Source organism: Perissodus microlepis, chromosome 16 (genome assembly GCF_051167445.1).
Source record: "Perissodus microlepis isolate ML-2025 ecotype Zambia chromosome 16, ASM5116744v1, whole genome shotgun sequence".
Taxonomy (NCBI): domain Eukaryota; kingdom Metazoa; phylum Chordata; class Actinopteri; order Cichliformes; family Cichlidae; genus Perissodus; species Perissodus microlepis.
Genome location: NC_140476.1, coordinates 18,156,787 through 18,170,773, shown reverse-complemented (window position 1 = coordinate 18,170,773; position 13,987 = coordinate 18,156,787). Strand labels below are relative to the sequence as shown.

The 13,987-nt window shown below is 40.7% G+C and overlaps 1 protein-coding gene across 1 annotated transcript; it reads left to right on the top strand.

Annotated features, from left to right (window-relative positions):
• Positions 1 to 458: 458 nt before the first annotated feature.
• ackr3a (atypical chemokine receptor 3a) lies at positions 459 to 5,944 on the top strand. Its single transcript, XM_084908618.1, has 2 exons — positions 459 to 587; positions 3,348 to 5,944. The coding sequence occupies exon 2, from the start codon at positions 3,417 to 3,419 to the stop codon at positions 4,557 to 4,559; it is 1,143 nt and encodes a 380-aa protein (XP_084764744.1). The 5' UTR covers positions 459 to 587; positions 3,348 to 3,416; the 3' UTR covers positions 4,560 to 5,944.
• The last annotated feature ends 8,043 nt before the right edge of the window (positions 5,945 to 13,987 follow it).

Below are 13,987 nucleotides of genomic sequence, written 5' to 3'. Positions count from 1 at the left end.
ATTACTTAGAAAAACAATGCACATGCAGCACAAAGTTAAAGGTAAATGTTGGATGAATATTTTTAGGACGTTTAATATCTAAAATGTAAAAATGATTGTCGTGGTCTACATAAAATAATAATAATATTATTATTATTAATAAATGACCGCAAACACCAAGGAGTAATACATCATAATAGAATAATTATATTACAGTGCATTGTTACAGTGAAGACGTACAAAAACCTGCATGTTATTTGAAACTTGCAACTGAAATAAAATTTGCCAGTTTTACATATTCTTTTTTAACCGTTTAGCTAAATTAAGGGAACAACAGTGAGGCTAAACCGAAACTTGCTGGGCTGCTGACTGTTGATTGAACGCTTGGCGATGCCATGTCAATACGCTTAGCTGTTTAGGACCAGCCTTGGAGGCGTAGCTCTTAGGAGTATCAGCAAGTGCAGAACAGGAGGCTCGCATTCATTTGAGGAGGCGGAGGGAAGCGCACGCAAGATTCCTGCGGTGGATCTGAAGTTATCCTTTTAACATCAGGGGTTATCGCAAATAAACCTGCTCTTCGAGAGAGGAGAAAAGGGGAAGAAAGACAGGTACGGTGCTTAATAAGCAGCTGTGTGGCAGGAAAAGTGTTCTTTTTTTTCCAACTTGTAATACCTCTTAAAAAAATTCTTCTGAAATGCGCGACGTAATTTTGACCGCTTACTTCTTATACCAGCAACTGTTTCTGTTCTATTTATTACATTTTGACACTTTTATCGACTCTTTATCGTTATAACAAATGCCAGACGAGGGGAAAGTGTTGCTTAATTGTTCGTGAAACATAAACAGTTTATAATAATAGCCATTTTATTGCTCTCAATCATTCCAGCCTGTCTGTAATCTGTTTGTTTGCTCCCCTATTCAAATCTGGAGTCGGGCTTCTGTATACCAAGCTCAAATCTGATAACAGACGTTTGTTTCTCGTCTGATATAAATCAACAATGACAACAATGACATTGCATGTCTGTCGTCGGAAGCAACTTGGATTTAGTGCTTGTGCGTAATGACGCACAAAACAGCACTTTTACTGTTCATCTACGCGGAAACCTCATGTCCTGTCCTAAACATGGAATATCTGATTACAGACTGTGAACTGTAAATCGAGCCTGACAGGAGAAACTTGTGACAAACATGCTGCACCTGCACGATCCGTGTGGGCAGCATTTGCACATGAAAATGGTCCTCCCTGCCTTTTATTTTCTGTGTATTGAGATACAAAAGACTTTTAACCTAATTTGTAAGTGGATAGTGGCGAGCTAAATAAAGGAAGAAAAGCTGGAGAAGAAAAGCTGGGGGAGAGAAAATAGGTACACTGAGCGATACAGCGAGTAAGACAGAGACGGAGAGATAGAGAGGGATTTCATGCGCTGTCTGCGTTATCTAACAGTGTGGGTGTTAAAAGGTTAATTAGCTTGAAGCCCGCGGAGCTACCTGGCACCTGCAGGTATTTTCCATACAATATAAGGGAATTAGAAACAATTGAGGGGGATTACACTTTGGAAATCCCTCCAGGATGAATGGGTCTCCATGCCATCCCAAACAATTGAAAGTAAAAGTAAATGTGCGATACGTGACATCTTTTTAAACTGTTTTATCCCAGGCCATGCTAAAGGTAGTACTTCAATTTATTATAATGTAAAAGCAATAATAGGAATGGATGCTGGAAGTAATGCTGGATCAACCGCCTGCATTCAGTATTACCGCAGAACCTTTTATCTGATGTTGATATTAAAACCAAAAATTCCCTATGTACCCCTTTCTGTTACATGTAATTTAACACTACATATAAATTATTATTATTATTATTATTATTATTATTTTGATTGGAATTTCATTTTTAACTCATTCTAATGTATGGTATTGCTTAAAAAATGTATCATGTCATCATACTGATGCAAAATCTTTAAAGAATCAAATATTTTCACAAAGTTTTGCAAAAACGTTGTCACCAGTCCTGCAGCTTAAAAGCAAAATGGTGCAAAGTAAACTGGACTGACCAATATTACCCAAAATTTGTCACGGCAGAGGTGTAAAGTGACATAAAATGAAAAGAAATAATCAAACTGACTGCAGGCTTCGAGAGCAGACATAACCTTCCCTAGACAGCTGCACATCTTAATATGTTCCAGCTGTCCTTGTTTAGACTAAAATTCAACTTGTCTTTTTGTTCATCATCGTTTTTGAACTGGTGCCAATTATTATATGTACAGCACCATTTTCTTACACAGACAGATGTCTGATATGGTCACATTTCACAGCTCTGTGGCGTGCTGTGTCACGCAGTGGTTGGTGACCTCCATGTTTACTGTGGTCGGACCATTCTGAAGGCGTCAAGCCTTCCCGCTGGTCTCCGCGCACAATTCACTCTGTGGGCGTACAAGTCAGTCGGGGGCGACGGCGGGGTTAAGCCTCTTGTGTTCTGGTTTTGATGTATCCCCTTTCACCTCTGATCTTTCACACTGTGTCAAGCTGACAGTTAGCTGAGAGAGACATCACAGCAGAATACTGTGAATGAAGACCATGTAAGGGGGAATATTTTGGTGGTCCGCCAGGGTGAACAAAATCACACCGGGTTTTAGACTTGCCAAGGTGATCCAGACTGATACTTCTTTAATCTTACATACTGTTTCAGTCACCTTATTTGCTGCATGTATGAAGCCTCTTTTTAAAAAAAAAAAAAAAAATGTGTGTGTGGTGTGCCATGTGCTGCTGCGTTATAAGATTCAGATGTTGCAGAATGATGTATTCAAAGTTACGAGCTGCCTTTTCTTTGATCATCTGGGGAGTGACAGCTGATCTTTGCCTACTTTATGAGCAGAAAACAAACAAGACTCTGGCATCAGGTTTCCCACCCTGACCACTGCTTTATCTTGGAATGCCCGGAACGTCCAGGAAATACACCCTGTTTGGACTTCTCGATCCCACTTCCTTGTGTCTAATCTGCACTCTGAGCCAGTGGAGCTAATGTAAACATTTATTGTGCTGCCCCCTGACTGCACATCAATCATAGTAAATCCCACTGTTTGTGACACGGTAACAGAGAGCCTCTATTAAGTCATGAAAGCAGTGTTTTAACAAGTTAACCGCATTAAGATTCTTTGGGATCTGGTGGCATACCACAAGTGGGTTTATGTTTTATTAGTTCATTCAGTGCACATGAGTAAAATAAGCCAGGCTTTATGCAGCAGAACCTTAGATCTTAAATATAATACCCGAAGGTTTGTTGAAAAACCTCTCACATTTGGCAGCTGTGTCATTATCAAAATAAATATATGTTACAAGAAATTATAATTTACTGTCATGTTTTTCAGACTCTGTCCCAATCAGAGGCGGTGTGTGTTACCTCCCAGCGGTCTGTTGTCCTCTCCGAGTGCTGAAAAATGAGTCTAAGCAGCAGTGATATGGAGGTCCTGTGGGACTCTTTGGATGAGCTCAACTTCTCTGACCCATTCAGCAACATAACAAGTGTGGAATCAATGGTGTGTGCAACGGCATTCAACCGTACGGCTCTGCTGAATTCCTTGTGCGTCCTCTACACTTTCATCTTCATCGTCGGCCTGGCCGCCAACGCCCTGGTCCTCTGGGTCAACATCCGCGCACAAAGAGACTCCAGCCCTCGCCACGAGACACACATGTACATCACACACCTGGCAGTTGCGGACCTCTGCGTGTGCGCTACTTTGCCTATATGGGTGAGCTCACTGGCCCAGCATGGCCACTGGCCCTTTGGTGAAGTGGCATGCAAACTCACGCACCTGCTCTACTTCGTCAACCTTTTCGGGAGCATCTTCTTCCTGGCCTGCATGAGTGTGGATCGCTACCTGAGTGTGACGCGGCATGCAGATGAGGGAAGTGCACGCAGGAAGTTGATCCGCCGTGGTGCGTGTGTAGGGGTGTGGCTTCTGGCTCTGATGGCCTCTGTGCCAGACACCTACTTTTTGCATACTGTGAAGTCAGCACACGGGGACACCATGCTGTGCAGGCCTGAGTACCCAGAGGAGAACCCCAAGGAGTGGATGGTGGGGGTGCAGCTGAGCTTCATCCTGCTTGGCTTTGTTCTCCCCTTCCCCATCATTGCTGTGTTTTACATCCTGCTGGCCAGAGCTTTCGCTCACTCCTCTTCCTCTTCTTCTACGTCATCGTCTTCCCCAGTGGAGCAGGAGCGCCACGTGAGCCGCAGGGTGATCCTAGCTTACATTGTGGTTTTTCTGGCCTGCTGGGGGCCCTACCATGGTGTCCTTCTGGCTGACGCTCTGTCACAGCTGGGCATAGTGCCGCTGACCTGTGGCCTGGAGAATGTGATCTACGTGGCCTTACATCTCACCCAGTGCCTGTCCTTGCTTCACTGCTGTTTCAACCCCATCCTCTACAACTTCATCAACAGAAACTATCGCTATGACCTCATGAAGGCTTTCATTTTCAAATACTCGACGAGGACGGGTCTGGCACGTCTTATCGAGGCTCCGAACGTGTCTGAGGCCGAGTACTCTGCTGTAGCCGTAGAAAACCCACCACAGATTTAAAAGTTACAAATCTCTGCAAAGCATTTAATGAAGCTTTTAATTCAGTGTAAACTTATTTTACAGCTGATTTGTTTTGTCTATTATCAGCATTATGTTTGACATTAGAAGACAATGAAAAGAGGAAATGCTAGAGTCACAGAAAAGCTTGAAGATCGTGACACTTCATCTCTGGTGGACTGATTGAAAAGCACTTAGAAAGCAATGTTATTATAAAATCTGTTACAGAAATCATGGAGCTAGTATCATTGTAAAGCCAAACCAGTGATTGTAAATGTGTTAAGTTTTTGCTGTCTATGTAGAATTATATTTGTTGTAAGTTTTGTATGTGTATTCAATGTATATATATCTTTGTTTATAGTTGTATTTATATGTGTTTAAATGTGTTTTCCTCTTAAATGTCTTCACACACTGATTTCTGCTCAGAGCTCCACTTCATACAGTGCTGCCTCAGTATTTAAGTCCTGCTGTGTTATTGACCACAACCTCTTCTCACATCAGCAAAAAAAGCCTACTAATGAGACAAAAGACTTTTTTAGGTTTCTACCTATTAAAGGAACACTTCAACTCTTTTGAAAGACAGACTTTTCACTCTGACTGAATTTATGATATTAATGCTATTCTCATATTTCTAAACTAAACATAAAGACAGCAAGTTGCTGATTAGCTCAGCTCAACTTAACCTACCCTCCTACTTTAACCTTACGGCTCAGTTTTATTTTGGTCGTAAATCTTTCCAGACCATCAGTCTGGAACCATCAGCTGTGACTACTGAGCTCAAAGAGTAGCTGCATGTCGCTTCTGACTGTTCTGGAAGGCATTATACAGTATCCATTGCTGTCACTCTTATCTTGTATCTGTGCTAGTGAGATACACATGTCCATGTGGTATTAATCCTGCTGGGTTATCACGCAGGCCGCAGACAGCGCAAACCTTATGACCAAAATAAATGAAAAGCTTTATTCCTCTCATACAGGCAACACCCAAGTGTTTATTGGCAACCAAATAACAAAAGCATCATCATGTTTGCATGTGTGTGTGGAGGTGTCCGGGTATTACAGATGCCCTGTGTCTGTGTATGAAAGGGCATGGCAGCAAAAGAGGACTTTTACATGTTATAAAATGTAAATAATACAGTCGACCTGATGTCTGTTGTACGAATCAGGATGTTTTCTTTTTTTAATTCTTTCTTTTTTTAATATGCTGACACAGAGCACATCTTCTCGTGTGATTGGTTACATATGTAAGCTGTTACACTGAAATGTTTTTTTCATGTTGCAATTCGAAAGAAGCTGAGAAGCAAACATGTGTCTACAAGAACAGAGGCATTCCTTTGACACGGTAATGTGTAACATGTGTATTATTCTATATTAAATGCAGACAAAATATTTTGCTTCGGTGATTTCTTCTTCACCCCAAATGATTGTTTATTTTTTCTTAAACTTTTTTAAAAAAAATGGAATGTGGTTCAGAAAAAGCTTTTGCTGCACAGTTTGAATAAATCCATCCAAAGAATCATCAAACTTCAGCTAAAAAGACAAGTCAGTATCACTTTTCATTGTTAATCCCAGCTGCCACATCTAATATACGCTAAACTCTAGGATAGGAGTGGTTCAGCTATAGTTCATGAGATATGGTTTAGTATAAAAAGGAAAACACATTTTCCAGTTATTGTCATACTGAAAAACTAAAGGAAAAGGAAACAGATTTTATTTTCAGGGTCAGATGAAAAGCCTTGATTAGTTCACATCTTGCCACCAGATTAATATACAAATGTGGGTTTAATATCTTTTTAGCAGCCGTGCTGCCACCAAATTGCAAAACTGTTCCAAGAAGATACAAACTAAGCACTTTTTTGGATTTTCATGCCCAGTGCTTGACCTGCAAACTTCCATGTGCATGCAATAAATTCTTTAGCCAGTGCACACCCCTCTAATGGGATGACGAGCTCATTAAGGAATATCATCTTGATGGCCAAGAGGGAGATATCTTGGCCAAAGTCAATGCTCATGTTTGCCTGAGGGCAGACGTGTTGATGCAGTTCCTTCCAGTGTTCCCTCCTATCCTGAGGAAATGGATAATATTTTTTTTTCTCAAGAGTCACTGATAATGTTATCCTCATAATTTAAAGTACCAAAACTCTATTATTTTATCTATAACAATAACTCCGTGTTGGCTTTGTTTCTGAGTCTGTGCCTGCTCTTTTTAACGTTTTAAAACAACACATTTTAAAACAGCTCATCAACCCTTGTCTACATATTTTCAGTGTCTTGACCTCCTTTTATAGCGTTAAGTCACGCCACCAGCTGTAGTAACCTTGGGACAGTATAGTCTTGCTGACACGCTGTGTTGCTGTGTTATATTGGGAGCTGAAGAGCAGATCAGCAGTCTTCGTTGTTGAACCAGGAGTGCATTTATGTCAGACTATAATAAATGACTGCGATAAGAAAGCTGTGCAGGGATATTCAAAGGTCAACCTAGTCAGTGCTCTGCTAATGATACTCTCCCGGCCTCCTTCTTGTCTGAGAGTCTGCCGTGATCTTTCAGCACTCAGCGTGTGGTAGTCGCCTCACCAGAGCTATGGCCTCTCTATCTGTTCTTGTGTGAAAGATTTTCCACACACAAGCCCAAGCTATCTGCCCTGAACTTTGTCAATACATTCCTGATGTTAAAGCCTAGTTACGGCTCATTTCACCCCTGCTAACTTGCTCATCTGCAGTGAAAGAATGAGACGGCTTCTGACTAACTGAGAAATGGATACTTTTGCTCTTGATCATCTTGTATGCAGGTCCCGATCAAGCATTTATGAGCATGTGTGCTCCCAAATTTCAATGTGTTGTGAGATGATTTAATTGAAAGGTATTCAGAAACATAAGAAACTTAGATGTTAAAGTAGAGCAGTGACTCAGAATAAAAGAGCAGTTGCCTTAAGAAGGAACTGATTTGGCCTCGCAGTCCTGTAACACTGTCAGACTCAGGATCAAGTACTAGATAACTTATCATTTTTTTCTGTTGAGTACTAATAGATTTAGATTAGGAAACAAATTTATGTTGGTAAGGATTGTGCAGTTGCTTGATGGGTTTTACAGGTTTTAAACTGTTGGTGCTTGACAGTTGAGGCCTTTTTGTGTGGCGTTTGCATATTATACCTGCACTTATGTAAGCTTTCTAAGGGTCCTTTAGTTTCCTCACAGTAAAAAAACCTGTTTTTTAAAAAAATTTTTAGGTTACATGTTGATTCTGAGTTGGCTGTAGCTGCGGACATGAGCATGAATGGCTACCTGTTCCTCTGCAACGAGCTCAGGGAGCAGCCGGCCTTTCACATAGAGTTACTGCTATTTGCCCGAGCACCGCCTGCAACCTTAGTTGGATACATGTTTAAAAAACTAAGTGCAAATAAATCAAAAAATTTTAGCTGTTCCACTTTAAAACCCATGCCATTTCCAGATCACCATAAAGTAACTGCTACACAGTGAGTCTGGGGGTCCCTGCAGTTGTGTGCCTTCAGGTCCAGCTCATTCTGAGGCTATAAACATCCCATGCGCTGCTTACTTGCATGACGGTAAGCAATCATATTGCCTCGATACTACAATTACACATGGAAGATGGATGTTTGCATAGTTAAGTGCAGTATGTGCAATTCCAGATGAGGCACTAAAATGTACTGTATATATTTCAGTCCAGTTCCTCAAGCCACCCCAGTGAGCAACACAATTGCTGTTTGGTGTTTGTTATAAGAATCTTTTTTTATTTTATTTACGGGGTTGCCACATTTATGCACTGTATTGATGCAGAAGAGGTTTTATGGAAGGATACCCACACGTCTGTGGTTAGCTTTTAAGCAACAAAAAGCAGGACGTTCAAGGTTGGAGAAACATTGCGGTTTTGGTTCAATATAGTTGAACATGTTGTCCCAATCAGCCCAAGACTTTTCCATATAAAACTGCACCATAATCATTCTTAAAGAGTGCTGTAACTGTAACCACAAGAAAGTTTAGATTACTTTAAACTGGATATTTAGTGGGGGTGAGCAAAGTGCCTGACGTCTTTTGACATCGTAGTGATGTATTCTCATCTAATTAGAGGCAAATACTTAAGCTCACCTTTTCCTCATTATATTGATAGTAACATGCAATCCATCCGAATTAAATTTCCTTCGTGATTTCTGGCAGTTGGGGCTCCCTTAGAGTCAGAAAAGTAATAATATATATGTAAATTTCCCTTCTAGCACTCTGCAGTAGAGTTTCCTATATTTCACTTGAACTGCACTTATGCTGTGATCTGATGTGCTTCTTCTACTTCTATTAGATGCTGCTTACACAGGATCTGTCAAACATACTGAAACAGTGCTCTATGCAAAGCCAAGCACTGAAAAATGTTAAGAGATTCCCCTCTTAATGCTTCTTTTACAAGATAGAGTGTTTGCAATTTATTGTTATCACCAAAGCACTTAGGGTACCTCAGATTTGTGCGATTCTCACCACCAAACGGAAAGAGTTACAACAAAATTTATGAGATACAGAAAGTCAATATCCTGTTCAGCCTTTGCTTCTCTTACAGCAGGGTCATATATGAGTTACGGTACTACAGTACAGTGTTAATGGGGGTTATCTGTTTTAGTTTGATTTAATAAAACAGGTAATGGGCCAGAAATGAACACCATTAAGGGAGTGTTTTTCCTATAGCACGATTGTCTCCATCTCGTGCTGGAAAGAGATAACATTAATGAATTATGAAACGGAGGGAAGGTGTAGAGGTAGGGAGTAATTTAGAACATTTAGACATGTTTTTAAAATGCTTTCTATGGGAAACACTTTACAAATATATATATTTTGTACATATTATTCACACAAACACAAAAAGCTTGTGTAGTCACTGCAACTGTCCAATCATTCCTGGATTTCCAGGTATTTAAAGTGGTTTCATATCTTAGTCAAGCCCGAGCTTGTTCCATTCACTCTGGAAGGAATTTTGCATGAGGAGTAAACAACGAGAAGGGGTTTTGAATTATTAATGAAGCAGAATGGGTAAAAAGCAGCTGCTTTTGCTCAGAGGGACTTTTTAGTGCAAACAGAAAGAAAATTAGAAGACCAGGGTCAGTTTAGCATGTCATGACTTCACTACTGTCAGGAGAGGGCAAGTGCTGTGCCCAGATGTTGGACAGATGGTAAGTAAAACGACCACTGAATGTGATTTTGGTTCAAGCACCACCACATGTCCATTTACAAACTCACAGCTTATATAACCTTTTGTAATAGCAAAAAATTTAAGGCCATATTTTTGTGTGGGCTGGAGTACATCAAAAGAAACTGAAAGATAACAAAAGCTGAAGTTTATGTTGCTTAGATCAGCTGGTCGATGCACCAGATCATTTTCTGCTTCAGAGCAGAAGAAAACAAATAAAAGTCTGGTAGCATTTCATAGTGTTTACAAAATGTCACTTAATGTTATTAGTATCTGCCCATGAATTGTTTGCTTGTTGCTCTTTTAATCTATGCAGAAATTTCTGACTCAGCCAAATAAATACAATAAATAAATACAATAAATAAATAAATATATATATAAATACAAATAATGGAAATGAATCAGCACTTTCAGTGCTGATGCACTGGGCTATAAAAGAGTTTATCCAGAGTTAACTGGGACTTATAAAAGAAATACTGATGATCTGCATCCTTTATTTGGCAAAGATTTTACAATAGATGCCCTTCTGTACACAGGCCTCCACTTTATCCAGGTGCACAGGCTTGTGGCCCTCCCACCGTCTATAAATATATATATATATATAAATATATGTATTGATGCAATACATTAGCACCATGAGAGTGGAGACTTTTTAGACAGTAATTAAAGTTTTAAGAGAGCAATCGTTAGCATTTATGCAAAGATGATGGAAAAAAATGTCCTTTAGCTCTGTTTTGGTGTCCTACAACCCTTGAGGTAAATACCCTGCTTCTCCACTACATCCGAATAGTTGCTTGACTGTCTACAGCTGGATTTTAGAAAGTTTCTTGTTGAAAAAGCTGCATTTGATATTTATACCTCTAAAGTTTATGAAGTTAAACAAAAAAAAAAAAAAAAAAAAAGAGCTGAAAGGCGCTTAAAAGTTCTCCTGAAGAGTATGCTTTCCTTGGTTTCCTTTTAGTCACAGAAAAACTGATTGATTTCCTTTCAAATGTAAAAAATATGGAGGACTCAGAGTGCCATGCTGCTTGGCTGCAACTTGAATTTATGGAGCAAACACAGATTAGACACAGATTAGAGTGCTCCAAAATAAGCCTCACATGAACCTTGAATAATGGGATGTGATGTTCTCTCCTGTTACCTACCACTCCAACCCCTCATAAACTATCCTGTGGCTTATTGTTAGTGTGAAAGCTCTAATCTTTTCCAGATTCTCAAATGTAATTGTATAGGCAGAGCACACATGGCTGTGAAGGCCTGATCTTTTGGGGGGCTGATTTATACCACCCTTCGTGCCCGAGCTACGGATCCGGTGTTTAGACATCACCTAATTCATTCATCCTCCTGTCGACTTTATGCGCTCAGCCTGATGTGCAGCTTTAGGTTCATCCTCCACTCGATCTTCTCAGCAGCACGCTCGTGTCAGAGCCGATAATAAAACTTCTGAGACGTGCCAGAGAACTGAAGGCAGCTGCTTTTTGGCTTATGGAGGGACACACATCGATACAAAGCACTTTGCTGTCATATATCTTAAGAGCACCCAGTAATATGTTTGGAGAGAAGGGTGATTATAGCGTCTTCTGAAAGTATGTTACTGAAATGTTTATTTAAATCACCTGCCTTCTTATCATATCATATTAAGTGTTTTCTGTCTCAGCTGTGCTGATAATATGCACAGAATAAAAGGCAGAACACAAAGAATTCAGGCTAACACCCGACACTCACAGATCTTGTTTTAGAAGACAGTTTCCATGTTTATTATAGTGTTTCACGCTGTCTAATCACCCCGTCTTTCCTGAATGGATAATGAATGACTTACCAGCAACACTTTGAGACTGACTACAGATAATGAAAGCTTATTTTTGGTCCCAGAGAGAGAGCCACGATGACATACCTTTACCTCAACTGACAGGGTGTGTTAACAGAGGTGGCGAGAATCTAAAGCAGGATTTGTGTGCCCCTCTGAAGTGACAAAAACACATACATGGCAAACTTTTGGCTGCGTGTGATGTTTTGTTTGTGATGATGTTTGAGCAGGCAAACGTCCTCCTTTGGTTCCTGTCTGGGGTCAGACTCTGGCATGCCACTGAATAAACACGCCTGTTATTTTTTCAGACAAAAGCAGGGCATCCCAGTCGAGGCCACATAACATCACTGCACTACAACTCAGTTTAATAAGCTTCATAAACTCGCTGCTGCCTCCTCTTTCTGCCTTTGTTTCTTTGTGAGGCACGCCATCAGAATAATAGCTTATTTTGGCTTTGCAAAGTATATAAAACTGAGGTCTACGTAAGGTCTTCCTTACAAAATTGGAGCTTGGTGAAAATCTGGAAATCCCCCAAACTATAGCTGCCAGTCACACATTAATTCAGCACACAATAGCATTTCAGTACGCCTGCATTCTGATATTCTCATTACCGCATTCTAACCCAAGGTGAAATGTATTATTTGAACAACCCCCGCCCCACCTCGGTTCACCACAGACTACAAAACTACACAGCGTGCACCGTGCAACAGCGTGCGCGTTACCAAACATGTTATTCAGCTTATCCCAGTTTTCTCTGAGAATTATTAAATGTCATTAGAACACCTGAATTCTTATAGGAAGTGCATGTAAAGCAATATTCCCAAGTAGCTCATCTTCTAAAAAATCACAAGGGGCGGGATGAAGATGATTGCAGGAATTAATAACTGCATGTGCTCATTCCCTGTACCTGCTATACTGTATATAGTATTGTTTTAGCAGAAAAAAAGCTTTGTATTTGTAAAAGGTGTTGACAGTTTCAGTTAACACAACAAGAACAAAGACTTGAAACGAAAGGTCCTGCCAGCAGTCTACAAGGAATTATGGTCTGTGTGCTTTATCGAAGTTTTGCCGGGTTTATGTTCCCTGGAAATGTTATTTCTCAGTCTTTACCCGTTAACTATCTGACATGTCATTTTACATCGTATGTTAGTTCAGCGCGTCCTGTCACTGATGATGTGTTTATGCCTGTCTGTCACTGAAAAAGAAAGAAAAACATCTCCATCTCCTTCCCTATCTGCTCCCTTTTTCTTCTTGTCTGGATAGTAAGACAGATAGACTCTGCATGGTATCAGTTTTCAGGGAGTTTCTCAAACCATCACTGACACACACACATGCACAAAATTTACACCCTGAGGTGAATACGAATGTCTGCGTGTCACTCAACAGCCACCTTGGAGCGTCTTGGCTGAAATGAGAGGTACTCGTCATCCTCCATAACACCCCACTTACTGCCCCCGCAGGAGTGAAACCTCCACTGCCTCCCTGGAACTCACTCAACTCTTACTCCATTATGTTGTTTTGCTTGTAAGTTCCCTCTAGCTCGAGCAACCTGTGATTTATGTCGTGTACCCTGCCGCGAAAAGAAGGAATTCATAATGAGTAGTCAACCACAAAAAACACAGTCAGCTACCTTCGGCTGTTTCCATGCAGGTTCCAGCCCAGGTTCTGACTGTGAAACGTCTGCGTCTCATTGTGGTAGAGGGTTGCTGCAGCTGGCCCCAGTACAATAACCTCAATACCTACAATAAGTGACGGCTGTTTCTTTAATCCGTCTCTTTGTCTGAAAAGGAGAGTTTCCTCGCCACTGTTTTCCTAAGCTTGGTTTCACGGGGCTCGAGATGCTTTTATGTAGCTTAACAAATGAGTTTGCAAAATGGCTCCTGAGAAATAAAACAAAATTAGACTGAGATGAATGGGAAAGGAAGTTGTAGTTTCCGGGTGGGAGTGAGGGTGGTTTAAGGTGGGGAAACTGAGCACTGACACACCCTGCGTGACACCAAATTTCAGCATTCACCCACACAATTGACCAAATGAAAACACACAGTGGATTGTGTTTCCCTCTTGGCATTCAGATATGAGCCGGAGATTTTCAGAAGCTAAACAAGCTTTTTTTTCACCCTCTGCCCCCTTTTACCCCCTGCACTGGTCATGAGTTGCTCTGTGTATCAGTTGCTGGTTTTATTTCCTTCAAGTCGCCATTGTTGTCACAGCTGCAGCTATTGTATTGTTCCAAAAGGAACTTTGAAAGGGAGAGCTGTAGGAGAAACCCATAAGGAGCTCCAGTCTCTAACATCAAGAGCATGAAGCTGTGGCATAGATGTGGTAAATCAGCCCGATTCCCTGTTCAGGAGGCAGAAAACAGCAGGAACCTTTCACCGAGTTTATCTTGCAATAATGTTTCTAAACTGACAGGAGAGCTGTCCAACAAATTCAAGTTCAG

What these genes read in the sequence shown, in the direction of transcription:
- ackr3a (XM_084908618.1), top strand. Translation starts at nt 3,417, where the DNA reads ATGAGTCTAAGCAGCAGTGATATGGAGGTCCTGTGGGACTCTTTGGAT.